General features: G+C 42.4%; 1 protein-coding gene across 4 annotated transcripts in view; it reads left to right on the forward strand.

Moving 5' to 3' along the window:
• TRPC1 (transient receptor potential cation channel subfamily C member 1) overlaps window positions 1–26,998 on the forward strand; it is a 173,636-nt gene that overhangs the window by 88,142 nt on the left and 58,496 nt on the right. For 3 of the 4 annotated variants that reach the window (XR_011312485.1, XM_069727566.1, XM_069727565.1), the window contains 4 exons: window positions 4,466–4,605; window positions 4,983–5,126; window positions 15,481–15,656; window positions 18,094–18,295. Coding sequence is in view for 3 of the 4 variants with exons in the window: in XM_069727566.1 (XP_069583667.1) it covers window positions 4,466–4,605; window positions 4,983–5,126; window positions 15,481–15,656; window positions 18,094–18,295 (662 nt within the window). In the remaining variant the exon portion in view is untranslated. Of the gene's footprint in view, window positions 1–4,465; window positions 4,606–4,982; window positions 5,127–15,480; window positions 15,657–18,093; window positions 18,296–20,687; window positions 20,777–26,998 lie in introns of those variants that run through there. The other variant, XM_069727567.1, reaches the window with a different exon arrangement.

Here is a 26,998-nt window from a genome sequence, read left to right on the forward strand (position 1 = left end):
AAGGTACCATCACATTAAGCGACGCTGCAGCGATCTAGACAACGATCCCGATCGCTGCAGCGTCGCTGTGTGGTCGCTGGAGAGCTGTCACACAGACAGCTCTCCAGCGACCAACGATGCCGAAGTCCCCTGGTAACCAGGATAAACATCGGGTTACTAAGCGCAGGGCCACGCTTAGTAACCCGATGTTTACCCTGGTTACCAGCGTAAACATAAAAAAAAAAACACTACATACTTACATTCCGGTGTCTGTCCTCTCCGGCGCTCTGCTTCTCTGCAATAAGCGCCGGCCGGAAAGCAGAGCACAGCGGTGACGTCACCACTGTGCTTTCCGGCCGCTGCGCTTACACAGTGCAGAGAAGCAGAACGCCGGAGGACAGACACCGGAATGTAAGTATGTAGTGTTTGTTTTTTTTAACATTTACATTGGTAACCAGGGTAAACATCGGGTTACTAAGCGCGGCCCTGCGCTTAGTAACCCGATGTTTACCCTGGTTACCAGTGAAGACATCGCTGAATCGGCGTCACACACGCCGATTCAGCGATGTCTGCGGGAGTCCAGCGACAAAATAAAGTTCTGGACTTTCTGCGCCGACCAGCGATGGCACAGCAGGGGCCTGATCGCTGCTGCCTGTCAAACTGAACGATATTGCTAGCCAGGACGCTGCAACGTCACGGATCACTAGCGATATCGTTCAGTGTGAAGGTACCTTAAGGCCGAGGTCACACTTGCGAGTGCAATGCCAGAAACTAGTTGCGTGTTTCTTGCATCAATACCCGGCACTTCCACCGGCACTTGGGACCGGAGCGTGCGGCTGCATGTATTTCTACATAGGGGCTCTCCAAATGCAACATGGCGTCTGCTAATTATTCCAACATACTGTATTTTACATTCAAAAAGTCAAATGGCGCTCCTTTCATTCCAAACCCTGCCATGCACCCAAACAGTTGTTTTCTTCCAAATATTGGGTATCTGCACACTCAGCAGAAATTGCACAACAAATTGTATGGAGCAATTTCTCTTGTTACCCTTATGAAAATGCAAAATTTGGAGCTAAAAAAAGATATATCTGGGAAAAATGTGATTTTTTTTATTTTCACGGGTTAACGTTATAAACTTCTGTGAAGCACCTATGGGTTTGAGGTTCTCAATACACATCTAGATAAGTTCCCTAAGGGATCTAGTCACCCTAAAGGTGTCACTTGTTGGGGGTTTCCACTCTTTAGGCACATCAGGGGCTCTCCAAACGTGACATAGCAACCGCTAATTATTCCAGCATATTTTACATTCAAAAAGTCAAATGGCGCTCCTTCCCTTCTGAGCCCTGCCTTGTGCCCAAACAGTAGATTTCCCCCACATATGGGGTATCAGCATGCTCAGAAGACATTGCACAACAAAAGGTATGGTCCATTTTCTCCTGTTACCCTTGAAAAAGTTAAAAAAATTAGGTCTAAAGGAACATTTTTGTGAAAGAAAAGTAAATGTTTATTTTCTTCCACATTCCAAAAATTCCTGTGAAGCACCTGAAGGGTTAACAAACTTCTTGAATATGGTTTTGAGCACCTTGAAGGGTGCAGTTTTTAGAATGGTGTCATTTTGGGGTATTTTCTGTCATATAGGCCCCTCAAAGTCACTTCAAATGTGAGATGGTTCCTAAAAAAAATGGTTATGCAAATTTTGTTGTAAAAATGAGAAATCGCTGGTCATCTTAACAAACTAACAAAAAAAAACATGTTTCCGAAATTGTGCTGATGTAAAGCGGACATGTGGGAAATGTTATTTATTAACTGTTTTGTGTGATATGACTCTCTGATTTAAGGGCATAAAAATTAAAATTTGAAAATTGCAAAATTTTCAAAATTTTTGCCAAATTTCCATTTGGAAGACGGGAACACAAGTAAGCCCAGAGTGGGATGTGATTCTTATGTGGAGGGGGGCCAGTGCACAGATACACCGGAGTGTTCGGCCATGACTACGGCTCTGGTCCAGCCTCTTACAATTGTATTAGGTTGGGCTAACTATATACATCATAATACTGTATATAATGACATTAGGTCATCCTGCAACTATGGACATGCACAGAAGAAGTCCTAATTCTGATTCCCCATTCTGTGGCGCAGTCACAGAATGGCGTATCTCCCAGCATTTAAAAACAAAGCCATGTTTCACCTAGTGTCATTTTTCACCTATCGAACTCCTTTAGTGTTCTAACCCACAAACTATACAGAAAAGGATCCATAGAAAAGATACACTCCTATTTAAAAACAGCGATTTGCATGTGGACTGTTTTGGTTTGTGTGCCAGGGCTGATTTTCAGTCCCATTCCAGCCATGCCTCACACCAGTGGTCCCCAACTCCAGGCCTCGAGGGCCGCCAACAGTGCAGGTTTTCAGGATTTCCTTAGTATTGCACAGGGGTTGGAATCATCACCTCTGCAGATGATCACATTACCACCGATGCAATACTAAAGAAATCCTGAAAACCTGCACTGTTGGCGGCCCTCGAGGCATGGAGTTGGGGACCCCTGCCTCACACCATGATGTTCCCACCGCCAAACTTCCTTGTATGTGTAGTGTTTTTAGGGTGATATGCAGTGCCTTTTGGTCTCCAAACATGTTGTGTATTATGGCATCCAAAGATTTAAATTTTGGTCTATACTATATTCTCCCAGTATTTCACAGGCTGGTCTAAATGTTGTTGAGCAAACTTTAAGCGTGAAAAAGCGTCACCGTTTGCATCAATTTTTGCGCTGATGTTTTTTGAAAATGACAGATATAAAATAATGGCGGCTTCCAAGCAGAAGCCACGTGAAGATTGATCAGGTCACTTGTTTTAACCGCTTCACATTTTTTAAAGCAATAAGTGAAGCGGTTAATGGAGGTTACAAAAGACGCAATATACTGTATGCATTTTTGTGCATGTTCTTTACGTTTATGTCTATTGAGTGCCTTTCCAGGCAGATTCTGCCTAAGGAGACGCCGCTTACACACATCCTAAAACTGTCTCATTGTTGTTGAACTTTTGAAAGGCTTTTAAGAATTTCATATTTATTTCTGAGTACAGCTATGTGCACACGTTCAATATTTGCAGCAAAAAAATCTGCTGCAAATAATGAAAAAACACTGCCTAAAATACGCACGCTTTCGCCATGTTTTTAACACTTTTACATACATTTTTGAAGCATTTCCTCATTACCACTCATTTGAATGAGTGAAAAACACTGTTTAACTGCTTCAAATCTTCATGGATGAAATAAGCAGCGTGTGTCTGAGGTTTCAGGAATCTCCTTCATTTTGCTGGTACTGTAAAATGGTTTGTGTTTTCCACAACAGAAAAAAGGCGACATGTGAACATATCCTAAGATTGTACATACATTTCTTGCCACAATTTATGAAATGCCAAACACATTACAATCATGACGGTCAGGCAAGATAAGATGTACTGGTTTTTTTTTTAGCTTTTCTGAAACATAACAATGATTTTTTTTTTAGTGGTTGCTGTATGCTTACATCTTAAAAGGATTGTCTAATAAATGGAAGTTATCATCTATCCACAGGTTAGGTGGTAACCTGTAGATTGGTGGGTGCAACCGTTGGGATCAAAACTGATCAGCAGACCGGGGTATATTTATTGCCATAAGGGCTCATGCAGATGACTGTAATACTCGGACGCGGGACATGCATCATTTTGAAGGACAGCGCTCATACCCATATTATGCTATGGGGCTGTGCACTTGTCCGATTGTTTCCATTGGACAGAGCCCATTCAAGGAAAAAAAATCTTTACATGACCGAGTTTAAGCCGATATTAGGATCCCACTCGCCCATGCAAGTCAATGAGTCTGTGGAAACCATCGGACAGCACATGGATTATATCTGAGTGCAGTCTGATTTCCATAGACTGACAGAATGCAGAAGATGTAAAACATTTATTTCTCCATCTTCTCCTCATCCGAGAAAGTCGGAACACACTATGATTACACCCTGATCAAGAGTTTGATCAAAGAGTGATTTGAATAATTAACCCGATTCTCTAATCTAAGACAATGTACGCTCGTCTGACCCTAACTTAGACTGTAGTGACAATGCACATGCCGGACCACCGCTCCATTGGGGCTCGCGAAAAAAGGTGAGTGCAGCGCTCTACGGTCCCATTGGGAAGGAATGGAGGGGTTGACAGGCATTTTTCCTGCCTCTTCATTCCAATGAGAATAAAGGTGCCCCTTTCTGCTGATTTGTGTGGGTCCCATCAGTCAGACGTCCCCTGATCTATAGATTATCATCATCTATCTTGTCAATGGGTGACAATAACCTATCTTCACTGCAGAGTCCCTTTAATGTATGTGTCTTTTCATCTACAGTATGTGATTTCCTTTTCTAATGGTTGATGACATATAATTGATAGACTGCTGCATGGAACCACTTAAGACATTGATTATAACACAGTCTCGTATATTTTTTTCAGGGATGGTCTGGTCAGATGTGAAGCGTCTTTGGTATGATGGTCTGGAAGATTTCTTGGAAGAATCTCGGAATCAGCTCAGTTTTGTAATGAATTCATTGTATTTAGCAACTTTCACTCTAAAAATCGTGGCTTACTGCAAGGTGACTATAAATTGTACTTCATGTAGCAAAAACTATTAAACGGAAACATTGTAGGAACATTTGTCACATTGTGCCCAGTAATTATTATCTACGCATTGATCTTCTAGACGCCAATATACCAGTTTTAGTCTTGTCGGACAGTATGACTGGGGCACCACCCAACTAAGAAAATCAATAGTCATCTTTCAGAACCAAATGCTTATAGTATCTGACTTTAATCTGCCTAGCAAAGCTGTGACTAGCCAGTCTTTTTAACATTTGGTTCATCAATATTATATAGAATAGAATAAACAATCGTGTTGTGATCACTTGTATTCTGCTTATCTCAACTGCTTGAAGAAATATGTGGAATCACAACTCTCTCCTTCATCTGACAGTTCCACTGCAATGCAGACCGAAAGGACTGGGATGCTTTCCACCCCACACTGGTGGCAGAAGGTCTCTTCGCCTTTGGCAACGTGCTCAGCTATCTACGTCTTTTCTTTATGTACACAACTAGTTCAATACTGGGACCATTACAGGTAAATCATCTGCTGTAATTGTACTGATCTGTACTGTACTGTACCTTGTTTGCTAGATATGTACATAACTAAATCCAAAGTGTAGGCTTCAGTATCAACTAGTGATGATCCAGCACTAAAATGCTCGAGTGCTCGGTACTTGAATCGAGCAGGTTGGACTCACGGACAAGCTCAACTCAAGTAACGAATATAATGGAACTCAATGAGAAACTCAAACAGTTTTCCACAAGACCCTAACAGGAGGGTTGGGGAGGCAGTAAAATCACTGAAATAGATGGAAACAGCGCTCAAATGGAATGGGAACAGCATGGGTAACACGACCGGATGCATCTCAGACTCCCATGTCACTTCTAGGAATAATATTAACAATAAAAAATACAATACTGAAAATAAAATGGATTTTCAATGAAAAAAATCTTAGGAAACATTACTTTCTGTATAATAACTTGTATACAATGCCAGATTAAAAAAAGAAAAAAGATCTGCCTCCTCTACCCCTTAATAGCCGGGCCATCTCTCACCATATTTCTCAAACACCTTATGACTACAGTAGATGACATAGTAGAAGGGAAAATAAAACTACACCCATCTCACCGGTAAATGTAATTATAACATTTTACTACCTTATCTGGGCTTCTATAAAAAACACCCATAGTATATTGTGCATCAACAGGCAAAATTCAGCTAGCAAGCATTAACGCAGAAGGGAAAATAAGAGCGCAAAGAGTATACAGTTGTGTTTAAAATTTTACATACCTCGGCAGAATTTTTGCTTTCTTGGCCTTTTTTCAGAGAATATGAATGATGATAACACCAAAACTTTTTCTCCACTCATGGTTAGTGGTTGGGTGAAGCCATTTATTGTCAAACCACAGTGTTCTCCCTTTTTAAATCATAATGACAACCCAAAACATCCAAGTGACCCTGATCAAAAGTTTGCATACCCCATTTCTTAATACCGTGTATTGCCCCCTCTAACATCAATGACAGCTTGAAGTCTTTTGTGGTGGTTGTGAATGAGGTTCTTTATTTTCTCAGATGGTAAATGTGCCCACTCTTCTTGGTAAAAAGCTTCCAATTACTGTAAATTCCTGGGCTGCCTAGCATGAACTGAGCGCTTGAGATCTCACTAGAGTGGCTCAATGATATTGAGGTCAAGAGACTTTGTTCTGCTGTAGCCAATGACAGATTGACTTGTCCTTGTATTTTGGATCATTGTCATGTTGGAACGTCCAAGTACGTCCCATGAGCAGCTTCCAGGCTGATGAGTGCAAATTTGCCTCCAGTATTTGCTGATAACATGCTGCATTCCTCTTTCCTTCAACTTTGACCAAGTTTCCTGTTCCTTTGTAGCTCACACATCCCCAAAACATCAGCGATCCAACTCCGAGCTTTACAGTAGGAATGGTATTCCTTTCATCATAGGTCTTGTTGACTTCTCTCCAAATGTAACATTTATGGTTGTGGCCAAAAAGTTCAATTTTGGTCTCATCACTCCAAATTATCTTGTTCCAGAAGTTTTGAGGCTTGTCTCTGTGCTGTTTTGCATATTGTAGGCAAGATACTTTGTGGCATTTGCGCAGTAATGGCTTTCTTCTGGTGACTCAACCGTGCAGCTCATTTCTCTTCAAGTGCCTCCTTATTGTGCATCTTGAAACAGCCACATCACTAGTTTTCAGAGAGTCCAGTATTTTAGCTGATGTTATATGTGGGTTTTTCTTTGCATCCAGAACAATTTTCCTGGCAGTTGTGGATGACATTTTTGTTGGTCTAATGGACCGTGGCTTTGTTTTTACAGAGCCCCTGATTTTCCATTTGGTAATCACAGTTTGAATGCTGCTGACTGGCATTATCAATTCCTTGGATGTCTTTTTGTATCCCTTTCCTTTGTCATATAGTTGAACTACCTTTTCCCTTAGATCCGTTGACAATTCTTTTGTTTTCCCCATGACTCACAATCCAGAAAGTCAGTGGCTGGATGAAAGATGCAAGAGTCTGTATGGATCCCAGAAACTCACTCAGCTTTTATGCACACACACTGATTACAAGCAAACAGGTCACAGGTGATGATGTTACCTTTAGTAGCCATTCAAACCCATTTGTGTCAACGTCTGTACATGTTATCAGGCCAAAATCACCAGGGTGTGATCAGGGTAATTTGGATGTTTTGGGATGTCATTATGATTTAAAATGAGAAAACACAGTAGTTTGCCAATAAATGGCTTCAGCCAATCACTAACCATGAGCGGAGAAAAGGTTTTGGTGTTATCATTCATATTCTCTGAAAAAAGGCCATGAAAGCAAAAAATCTGATGGGGTATGTAAACTTTTGAGCACAACTGTATACATACTGCAGTTTATTTGCAAAGTTCTGACCAGCACACTGCAGTTGTCTGTGTTATTATGAGATTCCACATACTCCAAGTTCAGATTTTAAGATCTATTTATATATCAGATTAGATGGTTCGTGTAGGAAAATAAAATACATTATTTTCATAGTTATTAATATCATGAGAAACTCCACTTCTGACAACATAAATCTATTTACAAAGTAGTTTAGCAAATGTTGTGCTTTACTTATCAGATACAGATTTATTTATTTTTCTCACTTACATAGCACCATTAATTCCCCAGTACTTTACAAACATTATCACCTTTCCCATTGGGGCTCACAATCTAAGTTCCCTATCAGTATATCTTTGGTGTGTGGGAGGAAATCCACGCAAACATGGGGAGAACATACAAACCATTTACAGATATTGTCCTTGGTAGGATATCAACCCAGGACCCTAGCGCTGCAATGCTAACCCCTGTGCCACTTTGCTGCCGGGAGATTAGTTACATAATGTTTTCTCCTCTAAATGAGACCTCAGAAGAATAGTTTCATAGTTATTAAGGTCGAAGGAAGACTTTAAGTCCATCTAGTTCAACCCATAGCCTAACCTAACATGCCCTAACATGTTGATCCAGAGGAAGGCAAAAAACTCCCATGTGAGTAAGCTTCACATTGGGGGAAAAAAATTCCTTCCCGACTCCACATACGGCAATCAGACTAGTTCCCTGTATCAACACCCTATCAAGGAATCTAGTATATATAACCTGTAATATTATACTTTCCAAGAAAGGCATCCAGTAACCTCTTAAATTTAAGTAATGAATCACTCATTACAACATCATTTGGCAGAGAGTTCCATAGTCTCACTGCTCTTACAGTAAAGAATCCTCGTCTGTTATTATGCTTAAACCTTCTTTCCTCCAGACGTAGAGGGGCCAACACTATCATTTTTTAGTTTCTTACTATTTACGTAGTTAAAGAATATTTTGGGATGAGTCTCTGGCAATGAGTCTCTCTGTCTCAATCTTTGCTGCCTTGATTCACTTTTTACAGAATGTATTTCATTTTCTGTATTTATTTAATGCCTCCTCACTACCTACTTCCTTTAATTCTCTAAATGCTTTCTTTTTGTCACTTATTGCGCCCCTTACAGCTCTATTTAGCCATATTGGTTTCCACCTATTTCTAGTATGTTTATTCCCATACGGTATATACTGTGCACAGGTCCTATCCAGGATGCTAATAAACGTCTCCCATTTTCTTTGTGTATTTTTATATCTCAGGATATCGTCCCAGTAAAGTGCACCAAGATCATCTCTCATCCGTTGGAAATTTGCCCTTCTGAAGTTTAGTGTCCTTGTAACCCCTCTACTACACATCTTATTAAAGGATACATGAAAACGTATTATTTTGTGATCACTGTTACCCAAGTGACCCCCAACCCTTATATTTGCTATGCGGTCTGGCCTGTTGGTTAATATTAGGTCTAGCAGTGCCCCCTTTCTTGTTGTGTCCTGAACCAGTTGTGAAAGGTAATTGTCTCCCATACTTGTCAAAAGCCGATTACCTTTGCTTCAGCTTCATCTATTTGCTTTACGAGGATATTCTCCGTTGCTTCCATTATTTTTGGAGACTTATAACTAACCCCTATCAGTAATTTATTATTTTTTCCCCCTCCCCTTATCTCCACCCACAGGGATTCTACATTTTCATTAGATTCACCTATATTATCATGCAGGATGGGTTTTAAGGATGATTTTACATATAGACACACACCTCCCCCTCGCTTATCCATTCGGTCATTTCTGAATAGACTATAGCCCTGCAAGTTAACAGCCCAGTCTTGGCTCTCATCCAGCCACGTTTCAGATATCCCCACCATGTCATAATTATGCTCCAATAACATTAATTCTAATTCATCCATTTTGTTGGCGAGGCTTCTGGCATTAGTATACACGCACTTTATGTATCTCTCTGTACCTGTATTCTTTCTTAAGTTATTAATTGTTCTAACCCCACCCCCCCCATGCCACCGCCATACCCAACTTCCTTATTTGTGCCCAGGTCTCTATCTGCACTATCTTCCCCTTCTATAAAATGAATACCCTCCCCCCATTCCCTAATTTAAACACTCCTCCAGCCTTCTAGCCATTTTCTCCCTCAGCACAGGTGCACCTTCCCCATTGAGGTGCAGCCCGTCCCTAGCGTAGAACCTGTAGCCAACTGAGAAGTCAGCCCAGTTCTGCAGGAACCCAAACATAGTAACATAGTAACATAGTAACATAGTAAGTAAGGCCGAAAAAAGACATTTGTCCATCCAGTTCAGCCTATATTCCATCATAATAAATACCCAGATCTACGTCCTTCTACAGAACCTAATAATTGTATGATTCAATATTGTTCTGCTCCAGGAAGACATCCAGGCCTCTCTTGAACCCCTCGACTGAGTTCGCCATCACCACCTCCTCAGGCAAGCAATTCCAGATTCTCACTGCCCTAACAGTAAAGAATCCTCTTCTATGTTGGTGGAAAAACCTTCTCTCCTCCAGACGCAAAGAATGCCCCCTTGTGCCCGTCACCTTCCTTGGTATAAACAGATCCTCAGCGAGATATTTGTATTGTCCCCTTATATACTTATACATGGTTATTAGATCGCCCCTCAGTCGTCTTTTTTCTAGACTAAATAATCCTAATTTCGCTAATCTATCTGGGTATTGTAGTTCTCCCATCCCCTTTATTAATTTTGTTGCCCTCCTTTGTACTCTCTCTAGTTCCATTATATCCTTCCTGAGCACCGGTGCCCAAAACTGGACACAGTACTCCATGTGCGGTCTAACTAGGGATTTGTACAGAGGCAGTATAATGCTCTCATCATGTGTATCCAGACCTCTTTTAATGCACCCCATGATCCTGTTTGCCTTGGCAGCTGCTGCCTGGCACTGGCTGCTCCAGGTAAGTTTATCATTAACTAGGATCCCCAAGTCCTTCTCCCTGTCAGATTTACCCAGTGGTTTCCCGTTCAGTGTGTAATGGTGATATTGATTCCCTCTTCCCATGTGTATAACCTTACATTTATCATTGTTAAACCTCATCTGCCACCTTTCAGCCCAAGTTTCCAACTTATCCAGATCCATCTGTAGCAGAATACTATCTTCTCTTGTATTAACTGCTTTACATAGTTTTGTATCATCTGCAAATATCGATATTTTACTGTGTAAACCTTCTACCAGATCATTAATGAATATGTTGAAGAGAACAGGTCCCAATACTGACCCCTGCGGTACCCCACTGGTCACAGCGACCCAGTTAGAGACTATACCATTTATAACCACCCTCTGCTTTCTATCACTAAGCCAGTTACTAACCCATTTACACACATTTTCCCCCAGACCAAGCATTCTCATTTTGTGTACCAACCTCTTGTGCGGCACGGTATCAAACGCTTTGGAAAAATCGAGATATACCACGTCCAATGACTCACCGTGGTCCAGTCTATAGCTTACCTCTTCATAAAAACCCCTCCTTCCTACACCAATTCTTGAGCCACTTATTAACCTCCCTAATCTCCCGTTGCCTCTCAGGCGTGGCACGTGGTACAGGCAGTATTTCGAAAAATACCACGTTGGAGGTCCTTGCTTTCAGCCTGCAGCCTAATTCCCTGAAATCATCTTTAAGGACCTTCCACCTACCTCTAAGGGTATGTTTCCACGTGCAGTAAACGCTGCGTGTTTGACGCTGCATAGAGACGCAGCGTCAAACACACAGCGTCCAGATGTTACAGCATAGTGGAGGGGATTGAATGAAATCCCGTCTCCACTATGCGTGGTAACACGCACGCGGCAGCCCTGCGACTCCGGACATGCGGCGCGTCTTTTAAGATCGCAGCATGTCCGTATACCTTGCGGCGAAGCTACATCACCGCAAGATATAACACAGGGCCCTATGGTGGGGTGCGATGATCACGGATGTGTGCTATGAACACATCTGGCATCATCGCGTCACAGAAGGGGGCGGAGCTTAGCGCAGAGCGCGTTTGCCGCTCCGACCAAACCGCCGGCCGTCCTGAAGGTGGACACATACCCTAACTTTGTCATTTGTGCCAATGTGCACCATGACCGCTGGGTCCTCACCAGCCCCTCCCAGCCCCTCCCAGTAATCTATCCACCCGATCAGCGACGTGTCGGACTCGAGCACCAGGTAGGCAGCACACCGTTCGATGATCCCTGTCTTTGTAACAGATTGCCCTATCTACTCCCCTAATAATTGAGTACCCCACTACCAGCACCTGTCTGGCCTGCCCTGCTCTCTCCTATTTCCCTCCTAACTGTAGCAGTCACTCCTCCGGCTTTCAGAGGACATGCCTGGCTGCAGCAGTGCTACCCCTGTACTGGCAGCCCCCTCATCTGCCAACTTAGCAAACTTATCGGGGTGTGCCAAATCAGGACTAGCCTCCCTGGCACCCTTTCCTCTCCCTGGCCTTCTAATTGTCACCCAGCTTGCTGTTCCACTGTCCTGCAGCTCCATCCTACCATCCCTCCCTCATCTATCCCATTGAGCGTCTGCTCAGTGAGCAGAAGACTCCTTTCCATATTGTCAATGGATCTCAGTGTTGCCAGCTGCACATTTAGATCCAGAATCTGGGCTTCCAAATGCACAACTTGCTCACATCTTGCACAGCAGTATGCACCCTCGATCGGCTGCTCAAGGACTGCATACATGTGGCAAGATGTGCACTGGAAGGCATTAGAAATAGTGGATAGTGGAGCACATTTCCTAATGGGGATTGCACCAGACGAAAACGTTAATAAAAATAAATGCAAAGTAATAATAAAATACAGACAGCAATTCAGTAATTCCTCCCTTGGAAACTCCCTGAATCCAATGTCACTGAATCTCAAGTCACACACTTACCGCCGTTCGCACTTACGCTCAGGTCACACTCAGCTCATTCATGCTCGATAAACTGAAGATTTAAAGAGACTTTTTTTTTCTTTTTCCCTCAGCAGCAATTCACCTTGCTGTTCAATGCACTTTCAAAAGGGATGGTCTCAAAATGCCCACTGCTTGGTTTAAAGATTTCAAGTGGCCATCAGTGGTTGATTTTATCTGTTAAAAAACAATACAGAGGTGGCTGTGTTTGCATGTGGCTCTCTGACTTGAAATATATTGGAGTTAGTGAAAGATTAGGCAGCACGGTGGCTCAGTGGTTAGCACTGCAGTCCTGGGTTCAAATCCCACCAAGAACAACATGATTCTATGATTCTCCCCATGTTTGCGTGGGTTTCCGCCGGGTACTTTGGTTTCCTCCCACATTCCAAAGACATACTGATGGGGAATTTAGATTTTGAGCCCCATTGGGGACCGTGATGATAATGTGTGCAAAATTTGTAATAGGCACCACCTCTGTTACTCTGTTAAGCATGCACCAGAGCCAAGCACCACTTACACATGAGATCTGGTGATTATTAGTGATGAAGGAGCACTGAAATACTCGGTACTCGATTCGAGCAGGTCTGGAAGCACCTCTGACTAATTAGGTCGCTGCTGGGAACAATGTTGCCAGAGTATTACTTGGCTTTTATGGGCGGAATTTCTCCATAAACTTGCATTAGGTGCGTCAAATCTGCAGTTAAAAATAATATATGTGTGTAATGTGTTTTAAGCCTGGTTTTAAACACATAAATACTAAAAAAACACAACAAATGATGTGGCCGACCCCCCCCCCCCCTATTTTTGATAACGAGCCAAGGTAAAGCAGGCAGCTGTGAGCTTATATTGTCAGGCTGGGAAGGTCCCTGGTTATTGAAATATATTGGAGTTAGTGAAAGACTGGGCAGCACGGTGGCTCAGTGGTTAGCACTGCAGCCTTGCAGTGCTGGCGTCCTGGGTTCAAATTCCACCAAGGACAACATCTGCAAGCCTGCAGCCACTAGCTGCCGTCAACTCTTGGGGTCAGTAATGGAGAGGTGTCTATCAGGCACCCCCATTACTAACCCGATAATAAAACATATAAACAATTTATTTGAATAAAGACCAATTTATTAAAACCAAGCTAATTACAATGCATGTACTTTTTTCTTAACTTACTGCATCTAATGCAAGTCTATGGGGAAATCCCACACAGTAGACTCAGCATCTCCGCATGAGAAACTGACATGCTGCAGGTTGGAAACCTCAGGTGATTTTAGAAAGAATAAAAAAAGAAGCGCAGTGGGCATTATATTTCTATCCAACATGGTTGCGGCAGCATGGTGGCGCAGTGGTTAGCACTGCAGCCTTGCAGCGCTGGGGTCCTGGGTTCTAATCCTACCCAGGACAACATCTGCAAAGAGTTTGTATGTTCTCTCCGTGTTTGCGTGGGTTTCCTCCGAGCACTCCGGTTTCCTCCCACATTCCAAAGACATACTGGTAGGGATTCTAGATTGTGAGCCCCATCGGGGACAGTGATGATAATGTGTGCAAACGCTGCGCTGCGGAATATGTTAGCGCTATATAAAAATAAAGATTATTATTATTATTAATCCCCTTATGTTTATTGCTCAACAGCTGCAAAACATGAGTGGTGGTTGACTCAAGCATGGTGTTTCAGCACTAGCGATACTCAATTAAGTAACGAGCGCCTGAGCACCCGTTGCTCAATTGAGTATCGAGCAGTGGCGAGCACGCTCCCTCCTTACTAGTGATTATCCCTTTCCTAGGGATTTGGTCTGGATCTATCAGGCAGATAGAAGTGGCATAACCTAGGTAGTGCAATAAATGCCTAGGTTATTCCACGTGTATGTCTTTTGAAAGTCATCTGTCTTCAATAGCAACTAGAAGAAGGTTGAAGGAATATTGGAAGGAATAGAGAAAAAGGCAATGAAATGTTAGATCACCAATATATACATACATACCCATAATTCAGCAGAATAAAATGAATGTACTTGTAGACATATCATGCTAAATGATACAATGCTTGACAAAGTCTATGATATACAACAGGATGAGTCTACAATAATAGTCTACAATATGAAGCACTGCCCCTGAGGAGCTTAAATCTGCATTTGACTCTATAGTTGCTAGAGTTTGTGCTAACTATGCATCAGAGATAAGAAAAAATTGCGAACTCCTGGCTACATCTTCATCTTAATATCCTGGATACTGTGATATGGCAAAGGACCACAGAAGAATTGGCCATTTCTGGCCAACCAATATGAATCTAGTTGACCATCATTAATGAAGGTCATGAAATCTTACAGTTTGTACTTCTTACATTTTTAAATGTTAGCAATGCTAATAATAAAATATTGGACTAACACGGAAGCATCATGATATGGTTTTTATGCTATTATTTCCTAGTGAGTGTAACCCATCATTCACCTGCAACCCCCTGCATGACTTTTGTTTCTGTAACCTAGAGGTAGAATGGGCAGATAACAATCTCAGCTGTGTCCAGTAACCCACTGAGCCAGGAATGTCAGGACAGCACATCAAGCATTATCCTCCAGCTGTAATCTGAGCTGAATATAATCATGGCTGGATTTATACTCTAATGCCTCCCTGTTTCATAACCATTTTCCCGACTGCATTTGCCAGAAAATAGACAACAACGTGACTCTGCTAAACTTGGGAAGTGAAGCGTGTCTGCTTTCTGCTGCAGGAAAAAATCCTAAGGGCTTCAGACATTAAACCATTTAACCCTAGAAAAGGAGGAAATCTGAATTTGGAATCTAGTTTTTGATTTGCAGTCTGAAGCTCATGAGAGCAAAAATTGTATTTATGGGTTTGTACTCTAGTGACGGTTGAAGGATCCAGTACATTTTTCTGAATAACATTATTTATTTGCCCACCATTGCTTTATAATTGATTATGCCATCCAGTGTGAATTGTCAGTGGAAACCCATTCACAATTGTTAACTACATATATAAATAATAAAATCCCAAAATGACCCAAAAAATTCCTGCCAAATGAATGTGCACACACGGTATAGACATTATTTTAACACTAATTTACATATTATATATATTGACATTTTTCAGATATCCATGGGCCAGATGTTACAAGATTTTGGAAAATTCCTTGGCATGTTTCTTCTGGTCTTATTCTCATTTACCATTGGACTGACACAATTGTATGATAAAGGGTATAAAGTCAGTGAAACCAAGGACTGTGTTGGGATCTTCTGTGAACGCCAGACCAATGACACCTTCCACTCGTAAGTCCCTTACTCATTTTAGGTAACTTTGATTGAAAAGAATCATATTAGTGATATGTTTGCAACTTCTTTTATAAGCTTATTGGCCATGACCAGTTACATACCTGTATTATCATCTATGTCCGCTCCCAATGTGTGGTGGTTGTCCTAATGCAGTGTTCCCCAAGTCCGGTCCTCAAGAGCCACCAACAGGCCATGTTTTCAGGATTTCCTTAGTATTGGACAGGTGATAATTGCATCACCTGCACAGGCAATCATTCAATGACCTGTACAATACTAAGGAAATCCCCAAAACATGACCTGTTGGTGGCACTCGAGGACCGGAGTTGGGGAACACTGTCCTAATGCAATAAATCATTGTTCTGATGTCAGACTACTGTTTTTCCAATTGTTCATTTAAGAAGGGGTTGTCTGAAAAACTGTCAATTTTTGTTAGAAGCACCTTGTAGGGGCAAATTATCCGATTCATGTGACCCACTTACCTGAGTCTTCCCTGCTTCTCCTCTGCTTGGAAGCAAAAGAATGGCAGTGGGTGAATTATATATGCATTCAGGGTCGGACTGGGTCTGAAAAGCAGCACACAAAACTTCACCAGCCCACATGCAGATTGCCCATGATTGTTAGGCAATACGTACATGTTTTGCAGCTGTCTAACAGGTGCAAAACATGCGGCTGCGTGGACTCGGACATGTCACTCGAGCACCCATAATACTGCAAACTTGAGTAACGAGCACTTGCGTTCATCATTAATAGTAGCAGTGTATAGAATTTAATAATGAATACAAAAGCTGTGCCAAAAAATAAAAGTGCTAGTGCAATAACACCAAAATGGGAGATTTAAAGAAGCACTTCCATTAAAGTTTTTATCCTCTTTGTATATTGCAATCATCATATTATATAGCACTGTATACTTACAATTGCTCATTTTGCCTATCTACCTGGTTAATTCTTCTGTTTCCTCTGCTCCATGCAGAAATAGGAAGTCTCTTATTCCTGCATGATTCATTTCCCCTCTTCAACTCCAGACTCGGCTATTCCGCTTCCCCACCCTGACGTAGACTTTTGCAGTGACAGAGAAAATTGACTTCATGTTTCTCCATGGAGCTTAGTAGGATTCAGATATTCAGTTTTTAATCATGTGATGTCATAGACTTAATGGAAAGCAGAAGAATTAACTAGGTAGAGTTTGATGGGAGTGCTAATTTAATGAAAAGAGACAGAAATATGTTAATAATACCAATTTGCATGTCCAAGATGCACTCAGGGTTGCACCCCAATGCGCGCTTCGGGTGAACTTCCTCATGGAGTGACCTTGGGGGAAGAGGTGAATCCATAATATAGCGGTGCTGCCAGATGTAGCCAATAATTTATGCAAAAGAGAACACATCATTATATGAGACTGTATAAGGGAGCTTCTATTGACAGGGGTAAAACTAATACCTAGTATTTAATTAGGTCTGGTGTTACACAGAGATAAATATTTCATTGCAACTAATATGTGACAGCTGCAGTCCAATATATATCATGCTGTGTACTGCAGCTGTGACTCTCTTTATAGTTAAATGAGTTGGTTGGTCACAAGATATTGATGACTTATCCATAGAGTAGGCTGTCAATCTCAGGTTGGTGGGGATCTTACACCCAGCACCTCCACCAATCAGCTGCTATTTTCTACAGCTGCCTCCATTCAAATGTAGCAGCAGCTGTCGGGTACTGCAGAACTGAATCTTTTAAAAATGTGTCTTGTATCTTCTCCACGCTGAAGTGAAGTGAGTAGGGTAGTGCGTTAATATTTAACACTTGACATTAAAGCGGTTTGTAGGAATAAGCTCAAAGACTGCTGCAAAATAATAAAATAACTTATTCTCCGTTTTTAATTTCCCCCCACTGTTCACCACTAAGAGGGGAATATAAATAGTTTTTTTTTATGTTAGATCATTCCCTATTTTAAATACATTTCATATTTTGTGCATTTTGTTTTTCTTGGCCGCTCCTCTTTGCTAGGAGAGTGTAAAGGTCGATCAGGTGATACCTTGGTTTCTCCTAAAAGGGCCTGGATTGCCCTCTTGCACTGTAGACTTCTCAGCAGATGTCCTACACATGACTGCTCCAATCTACTCCCAGAGCCCTCTTCCATTCCTCTTTCTTCAAAGATTCATGGATTCATGGATTCATGGATTGTTGATCATTGAAGTTTTGCACCAATTTTCTCACCAACCCGCTGACACTTCATAACTGCAGCATCTTAAAATAATATTGAGTCTAGAATTTATCATCAGGACTTGTGTCTCTCTCTTACATCCTTTATATATTTACTATTGATGTGAAATACTCTTAGCACCATGCATGATGACTGTTTGTTCATACAATTGATGTTAGCAGAGGGACAGTCACACTTTGTTACCTAACCTTACATATTTTCCTCTGTTTTCTCCAGGTTTATTTTGACATGTTATGCGCTGTTCTGGTATATTTTCTCGTTGGCACATGTGGCTCTTTTTGTGACCAGATTTAGCTTCAATGATGAACTTCAGTCATTTGTGGGGGCAGTAATAGTCGGTACATACAATGTGGTGGTGGTGATTGTACTGACCAAGCTTCTCGTGGCCATGCTGCACAAAAGCTTCCAACTCATAGCTGTAAGTTGTCTACACATTTCCATTTATTCAGTGTCAAAATGAGCTTATTAATTCATGATGCTAAATAGAAAAGTTGTTGAATCTACATAGTAATACTCCACAGATGTAGTTGCTAGTCATTAAGTTACATGGTATGTCAATTATTCCTATTATTTATATAAAATTATTAGCAGTAATATAAAAATGAAATAATATTATAAAATGTGATTCAAATGTATTTGTGACAACGTTTATTTATGAAAAGGATGAAAAAACTGACTTTATGGCATTCTATTTTCAACTTGTGACAGTAATGATGAGCGAACATGCTCGGATAACGTGTTATCCGAGTATGCTCTGGTGTTATCCGAGTATCTCGGGCATGCTCAGATAATATGTTCGAATTCCTGCGGCTGCATGTTTTGCAGCTGGTAAACAGTCGCAACACATAGAGGGATTCACTAACAAACAGGCAATCCCAATATGTGCTGCGGCTGTCTAACAGCCGCAAAGCATCTAGCTGCAGGGATTCAAACATATTATCCGAGCATGCCCGAGATACTCGGATAACACTCGAGCATGATCGGATAAGAAGTTATCTGAGCATGTTTGCTCATCACTATGTGACCGTCTATTATATGCTATTACAAGTCCTTGAAAAAGTATTCATGCTCCATGAACTTTTCCACATTGTTTGACATTACACCCACAAACCTAACTGGTTTCTATTTGGATTTTATGTGTGCTGGACAACTGATACTGCACATCACCCTGAAAACACCACACTTACTGTCAAACATGGTAGTGGCAGCTTCATTTGAATTTTATGTGATATATCAATGCAAAGTAGCAAGTATTTGTAAAGTGTAAAGAATATACATGGTATTCTAAATATTTTAAAACTATAAATCTGAAAATTGGGCTGTGCATTTGAATTCAACCCCCCTGCTGTAAATCTTGGGGTATGTCTCTACCAGCTTTGCACATCTAGAGGCTGAAATGTTTGCTCATTCTTGTTTGCAAACTAGCTCTAGCTCAGTAAGATTGGATGTAGGCATCTGTAAATAGCAATATTCCAGTCCTGCCACAGATTCTCATTGGCATTTAGGTGTGGACTGTGGTGGGGCCATTCAAACACATGAATATCTTTTGATCTAAACCATTCCATTGAAGCTTTGGCAGTATGTTGTGGTTTGTTGTCCTATTGGAATGTGAACTTAAGACCCTGTCTTGAGTCTTTTGCAGCCTTTAATACGTTTTCCTCCAGGAATGGCCTGCATTTCGCTCCAATCATCTTCCCATCAACTTTGACTAGCTTTCCTGTCCCTGTTGAAGAAAAGTATCCCCACAGGATGAAGCTGCCATCACCATGTTCGACAGTGAGGATGGTGTTTTCAGGGTGATGTGCAGCACACATAGCATTTTCACTTAGCCCAAAAAGTTCTACTTTGGTCCCAAATGACCAGAGAACCTTCTTCCATATGCTAGCTATGTCCTCTACATGGCTTTTTTGCAAACAATAACATGACTTCCTTTGGCATGCTTTTAAAAATGTCTTTCTTCTTGCCATTCTCCATAAAGTCCACATTTGTTAAGTATTCGACTAATACTTGTCCTGTAGATAGATTTTTCCTGTGAATCTCTGCAGCTTCTCCAGAGTGACCATGGGTCTCTTGACTGCTTCTTTAATTAGTGTTCTCCTCGCTTGCAATGTCAGTCTAGGTGGATGGCCATGTCTTGCAGAGCTTGCAGTTGTGCCATACTTCTTTCATTTATGGATGATGGACTGACCAGTGCTTCATGAGATGTTCAGAGCTAAAGCTATTTTTTAATGACCTAACCCTGCTTTACTCTTCTCCGCAACTTTATGTCTGACCTATCTGGTGTGTTCCTTGGTTTTCATGATGGCGTTTGATCTCCATTGTTCTCAAATCAAACCTCTGAGGCCTTCACAGAACAGCTGTAGTTATACTGTGAATAAATTACACACAGGAGGACTGAATTTACTAATTATGTAACTTCTGGAGAAAATTGGCCACTCAGGATTTTATTTATGGGTATCAGACTATAGGGGGCTGAATACAAATGCACATTACAATGCAACTTTCAGATTTATATTTTTAAAATAATTGAAAACCATGTAGAATTTCCTTTCCACTTTGCAAACACTTGCTAATTTATGTTAGCAAAGCACATAAAATCTCAATAAAATACATTAACGTTTGTGTGTGTGACTTCAAACTTCAAACAATGTGGAAAAGTTCAGGTGTTATGAATACTTTTTCAAGACGTTGGAGATATGTTCAGAAATGGTGATTATCGTGTGGATTTTTCATCCAGATTCACAAGTGGAAAATGTGCAATGGAATTTTAGATTTGCAGTGTGCTAGTTATGCTGCAATTTTCACCACAGATTTCGCCCTTTCCAAGGCATCAGGTTAAATCGGTGGCAAATCTGCAACAAAATCCACATCAAGTCTGGATGTAACAAAGGTGGCACTGAAAATTTGTGTCTGTAAATATGCCTGTAAATATGTATTCTTACTGTTTTTTTATATCACTAAATATTTCCTTTAAAAACACAATAATATAAAAAAACACAATAATATAAAAAAATTCATTAAGTTGCATGATAATAACAAAATGAACAAATATCATGTAGTAAGTAAATACATAGAACATGCAAACAGCATAGGGTACTTAGCTGAAACTGTTTTGATCACAAAAGTGTAAAAGTCACCCCACCACGACAAGGTGAACACAATCGGGACGATCCTATCTCTAGCATTAAACCTCACCATATATCAACAGATCTCAAGTTAGATGGGGGCAGGACCCAGGCCTGACTGTCCAGACACCTGTCCATGGAAAGCTATATAGACAACATGCACAGCGCAAGAACGAGGCGGGGACCATGTCCCTGTTTGTATAAAGTAAAAAAATTTAAAACAGAGCCAAAAATGTTGCAACTAATTTCTTTGGTTTTGTTTTAGTTCCATGCACTTTGTACAAAGAGGGGCATGGCACCCGCCTTTTGGAGCTGGGCAGGTGCCGGAGCTGGGCAGATGTCTGAACAGTGTGAAAATACGAGAAAGATTCCTGATTTTAATCTTTGATATCTTAAAGAGGACACATGATGTGGATTTATCCTTTTTCCAGGTTTTCATATAAAATTTGAGGGTTACATTTGAGAGTATAAATGCACCTTTCAGAAACTTAAAATGTTGCGAATTGGAGTAATAAAAAGCACATTGGCAAAAATCAAATTTTATAATTAGATGACTGGGTAAAAGGATCCCCAAAATAGGTCTTGTGATTTTTTTTATGCAGTTGTTGGCACCTACCAAAAGTGGTCCAAGAAAGGACATCCAGTGAAATGGTCATCAACCCTCAATGCTCATTTATGTGCTTAAGGAGCAATTGCTAACCTTTAAGATGTTTTCTCTCTCAAATTTTCATATCATTTTCTATATACATACAGTACTGTGATAAAAGTTTTAGGCAGAAGCAAAAATTGTGCACAGTATGAATACTTTAAAAATTGGAAGTGTTAATAGTTTATTTTTATCAGTTAACTATCTACAAAATGAATGAACAAAGGAGAAAAATGGAAATCAAAATAATATTTGGTGAGACTGCCCTTTGCCTTCAAAACACCATCCATTCTTCAAGGTGCACTTGCATAAACAAGAACAGAAAAATAGAGGGCTACTGTATGTATTTCTAAGAAAATTTAAAATGGTGTCAATAAAAATGGCAGCTTAGGGTGCAAAAATAAGCCATCACCCAGCCCCAGATCATGTAAAATGGAGACGCTACTAAATTTTTTTTATCACAAATTGTAGATTTTTTTTTCACCACTTAAAAAAACAAACTTATACATATTTGGTATCTGCATACTCGTACTGACCTGGAGAATCATATTGCTCAATCAGTTTTTGCATTTAGTGAATATGGTAAAAACAAAACCCCAAAAATAATTATGGAATTGCACTTTTTTGTAATTACACCGCACTTGGAAATTTTCCAGTATGGTAAAATCAATGGTGTCATTAAAAAGTAAAACTTGTCCCTATATTAACGGAAAAGTAAAAAAGTTATGGCTCTGGGAAGAAGGGTAGAAAAAAAACGAAAGCACAAAAATGGAAAATCGCAAGGTCGTACAGGAGTAAGAACTACCTTCAGTGTAAACAAAACAAGGAATCCTGGAAGTGATGATATGGACACTAGAGCCTTGATTTCAACATTATCATGTACATTTGGCAAATACATGAAGATACAGAAGTATTTCTGCTAGCCTACATCCACAGAAGGTCAGTGGTTAGTTCTCAACAATATTTGGAACAACTCTGTCCAGTTCCTTCCAAAACTGTTAGGATATGTGGTGGTCTCCCATTAGGTTCGGCCACGGCAGGTACTGCTTAGCATAGACATTGGTCCCAGCGTCTAGCTCAGGCTCGTGGTATACAGTTCATTACTGCAGGCTCTCCAGCCAAGACCTTTGTAACCAGTGTTATACAGGAGCAGCCTGCCACTCTGGAGCCTAAGTCCAGAGTTTTCCTTACTGAGCAGGTCCGTGATGTGGCGGCATCTCATTGGTGGTTGGACGCCTGCTGCATGGGTGATGTGGCAGCTTCGGATTGGCCTGCATGAGACTAACTGGGCGTAAGTGTTTGGGGTGGAGACTTATGTATAAAAAGCCCCCAGCGGCACACGTGGGTGCGCTAGTATCATTTGTTTGTGGGTATAGGAGTGTAGACCCTTCCAATCTGTCTGCAAGTGTCATATGTCTGTCTCAGCTTCGGGACTGTACAGTCCCGAAGGCAGGTAGCAGGCAGCTAGTGTCAGTGGGGGTAGCAGGCAGGCAGCTAGTGTCAGTGGGGGCAATTAGCCGTTTGATTTTGCATCTGTTAATCTGTTACCTACTTGTGTGCGGTTAGCACAGTAGAGTTTCAGAGCAAACTCAATCTTAGTCAGGGTATTATGCTCAGAGCATCTGTTTAGTTTCTGTGAGAGAGTGACAGCTCAGTTGCAGAGCATCTGTTTAGTTTCTGTGTGCGAGTGACACAGCTAAGTTGCAGACCATCTGTTTCATTTCTGTGTGCGAGTTCAGTTCGCATGCACTTGTACTGTTCCTTCCTGTGGAGTAACAGAGTTTGGAACTCAGTGTCCTGTTCACACTGAGTGGCGTTAACCCAGTATGTACAGGTAATTGCTCGCCATGTATTCCATCATTTTTCACTAGGAGCAGTTTTCCATCTCTGCACGGTGGACCCTGGGTTGTGATTGTGCTTTTTAATTTATTTTATTTAGTGCAATTCGCCAAGCATAACAATATGTGCCCACGATCAAGAAGTAGCAGCATATATTCCCTGCCCCCAAATGCTGCGTTCTAATCATGCAGTTAAATCTGCATGGGTTCAGTGAACTATGCAGATTTACCACTCTAGTGATTGGCTATGGGTGAAACTACACAGCATCTCTCCGCTGCAGAAAATTGATATGCTGCGGCTTGCAAACCTGCTCCACGGGTGAGTTTACACAGCGCTAAGTAGAAGCACAGTGGGCATTGAATTTCTATAAATCCCGTGCACTGTGCTTGTAACCTAGTGTAAGGGGGTGACCAGGTTCGTAATGTGCCTCCCCTCTGAACACGTACGCACGAGTCACGTGCTGCACACTGAAGTTTTAGTAATACTAAGGTAATGTGTGGTCCCCTACTGTTATTAATGTGTGTTATATATGGTGATGTAATGTACTCAATATGTCTAAGATTAGGGATAAGGTAGGATAGAAGTTAGCATAAGGTATTAGTGGGGTTAGATTAGAGGGGGGCATAATAGAGCAAGGACCAGACAAGATTGTTAATAGAGACAGGCAGCAGAGGGGTTAAGGAAATGGGAGGGACAATATAGAGCTTCAGGCATTTTAGTAAGGCCATGTTCACACGTTCCTGATTTCCCTGCTGTTTTTTCTGCACTAAAAACCGCAGCTCTTGGCAGAAAACGCAGGTGCGTTTTTTGGTGCATTTTTGGTGCGTTTTTTGATGCGGTTTTTAGTGCGTTTTTTTATGCAGTTTTCTCTGCAGAGTCTGTGTGTTTTCTAGGAAGTTTTTTTTAGGGTTAAAATGGCTGAAAATACCCTACCCCTAACCCTAACCCTAACCCTACCCCTACCCCTATCCCTAACCCTAACCCTAGTTCTAACTGTGGTGGGAAAAAAAAAAATTCTTAATTTTATTATTGTTACAACCTATGGGGGTGATAAAGGGGGGGGGGTGTTAGGGCTAGCGGAACGCACCAAATAATAAGACTGATAGTGTACGGTGCGTTCGTAGCCCGGGGTCCACCGTGCAGAGATGGAACCTGCTGCTGAGTAATGACGGACTATATGGCGGTACTCATAAGTATACTCACGTGGGTTAAACTTCACCCAACGTGAAGGAAGCGATCCTGTTGCGTCACAGGATCGCGGTACCGCACATAGAAGGCGAGCAAGCAGTCAGCGAACTTAACCCCAACTAGGATTGAAGTCCGATTAGACCACTTGCTGACACAACACCGCAACAGGGTGTGTTAGGCAACTCTTATAATTAGAGCATCGAAGTGCGAACTGTGCCGTGCTGGCAGGCACCACTAAGCACCCAGACGTGGGTCAGGAAGCGCACTACTGGCGCGTGGCGCCGCACTGGCGGTCACAGCAATAGACGCTGATACGTGTGTGACACGTTGAGTGATTTGTCGGGCGCTAGATAGCAGCCATACTCCATACGCGAACAGTCATACAATAGGGTAGGGGTATTTAATGAACGACTTGCACTCACAACAAACACACGTATTCAATTGTACACTAGCGCATGGCCGTGCGGTCATGCGCAGTTTATATAATTGCAGGACAGGAAGTGGCCACAGAAACTTTGCCCTTCCAGGGCCTGCCAAGAGGACCAATGGAATGCGCTGCAGAGCCAGAGCACATGACCCTCAATCTCCAACGGGAGATCTTGCTCTGGGCATGCTCAGTGTGCGCAAACAAGGACTTAGTCCCAGGGAAGTCCGCTCGCCGCTGACCAGCACTGACTTTAATGGCAGGAGCTGAAGAAGCAGCAGTAACTCTCTGTACAGAGTGAGAGCGAGCAAGACACTGGGAGCGACGTCCCTGCTGAGCAGACTCCACTGCGGCTGGAGGAGAATGGGAGACCGCAGCGGAGACGGATCGAGATTCCCCCTGTGCAGCAGAGGAAACTCGACTCCTAACATTACCCCCCCTCCTTGGGCCTCGCTACGCTCGAAGGCAGCAATGAGCTGTGGGGCCCGAATGTTTTCAGCAGGCTCCCAAGACCTGTCCTCTGGACCATAACCCTTCAAATCCACCAAATAAAACTTTTTGCCGCGTACCACCTTGCACCCCAAAATAGCGTTCACCTCGTAATCATCCGTAGACGAACCCGATGTCCCGGCAGATGACTCGGAAAACCGGGACATGTATACGGGTTTCAAGAGGGACACATGAAAGGTGTCGGTGATACCCAAGCGTGGAGGAAGAGCCAGGCGGTAGACCACAGGATTAACCTGTTCGAGAACCTTGAAGGGACCCAAGTAGCGAGGAGCAAACTTAGTGGACTCAACTCGCAGCCTGATGTTACGGGCGGAGAGCCACACCAAGTCGCCAGGGGCAAAAGTCGGAGCGGGGCGCCGATGAACATCGGCGGAGGACCTCATTCTCTCCTTGGAGGCCCGAATGGCATCCTGCGTGCGATCCCAAATGTCCCGTGCCTCCACAGCCCAGTCTGCCACCCTGGGATCAGCGGAAGACACAGGCATGGGCACAGGAACACGCGGATGCTGGCCGTAATTTAAGAGGAATGGAGTCTGACCGGTAGAGTCGGCTACGGCATTGTTAAGTGCAACTCTGCCCACGGTAGCAAGGATGCCCAGTCATCCTGTCTGGCAGAAACAAAATGTCGCAGATATGTGACCAAGGTCTGGTTGGCCCTTTCTACCAACCCATTCGTCTCGGGATGATATGCCGAAGAGAGATTTAACTCAATACTGAGTAGACGACATAGCTCCCTCCAGAATCGAGACGCAAACTGGGGACCCTGGTCACTAACAATTTTGTCTGGCATACCGTGTAAGCGAAAGATATGCTTGATAAACAAGACAGCCAACGCCCGTGCAGATGGTAGCCGTGTAAGAGGCACCAAATGCACCATTTTGGAAAAATGATCGGTGATCACCCAGATAATGGTGCAATTACGAGACTTGGGTAAGCCAACCACAAAGTCCATCCCGACCATCTCCCGGGGCCTGTCAGCCATGGGCAGAGGATAAAGCAACCCAGCTGGCCGTTGCCGAGGAGTCTTGTTCCTGGCGCAAGAGACACACGCCCGAACGTACTCCGCGACATCACGAGCCATATGCGGCCACCAGTATGTCCTCGCCAGTAACTCTGATGTCCTTTTAGTACCGAAATGTCCACCCACCCTGGACGAGTGCGCCCAAGAGAGAACCTCCGGTCGCAAACTAGATGGAACAAAAGTCTTGCCCGGGGGCACAGACTCCAGCGAAACCGGGGCCACGGTTCTCAAACTCTCGGTGGGGACAATAAGCCGAGGCTCCTCCTCCTCCTCCGCAGATGACACAACGGAGCGAGAGAGAGCGTCGGCCCGAATGTTCTTCTCCCCAGAAAGGAAATGGAGGGTGAAATGAAACCGGGAGAAGAACA

The sequence above is a fragment of the Ranitomeya imitator genome, chromosome 5 (genome assembly GCF_032444005.1).
Source record: "Ranitomeya imitator isolate aRanImi1 chromosome 5, aRanImi1.pri, whole genome shotgun sequence".
NCBI classification, from domain to species: domain Eukaryota; kingdom Metazoa; phylum Chordata; class Amphibia; order Anura; family Dendrobatidae; genus Ranitomeya; species Ranitomeya imitator.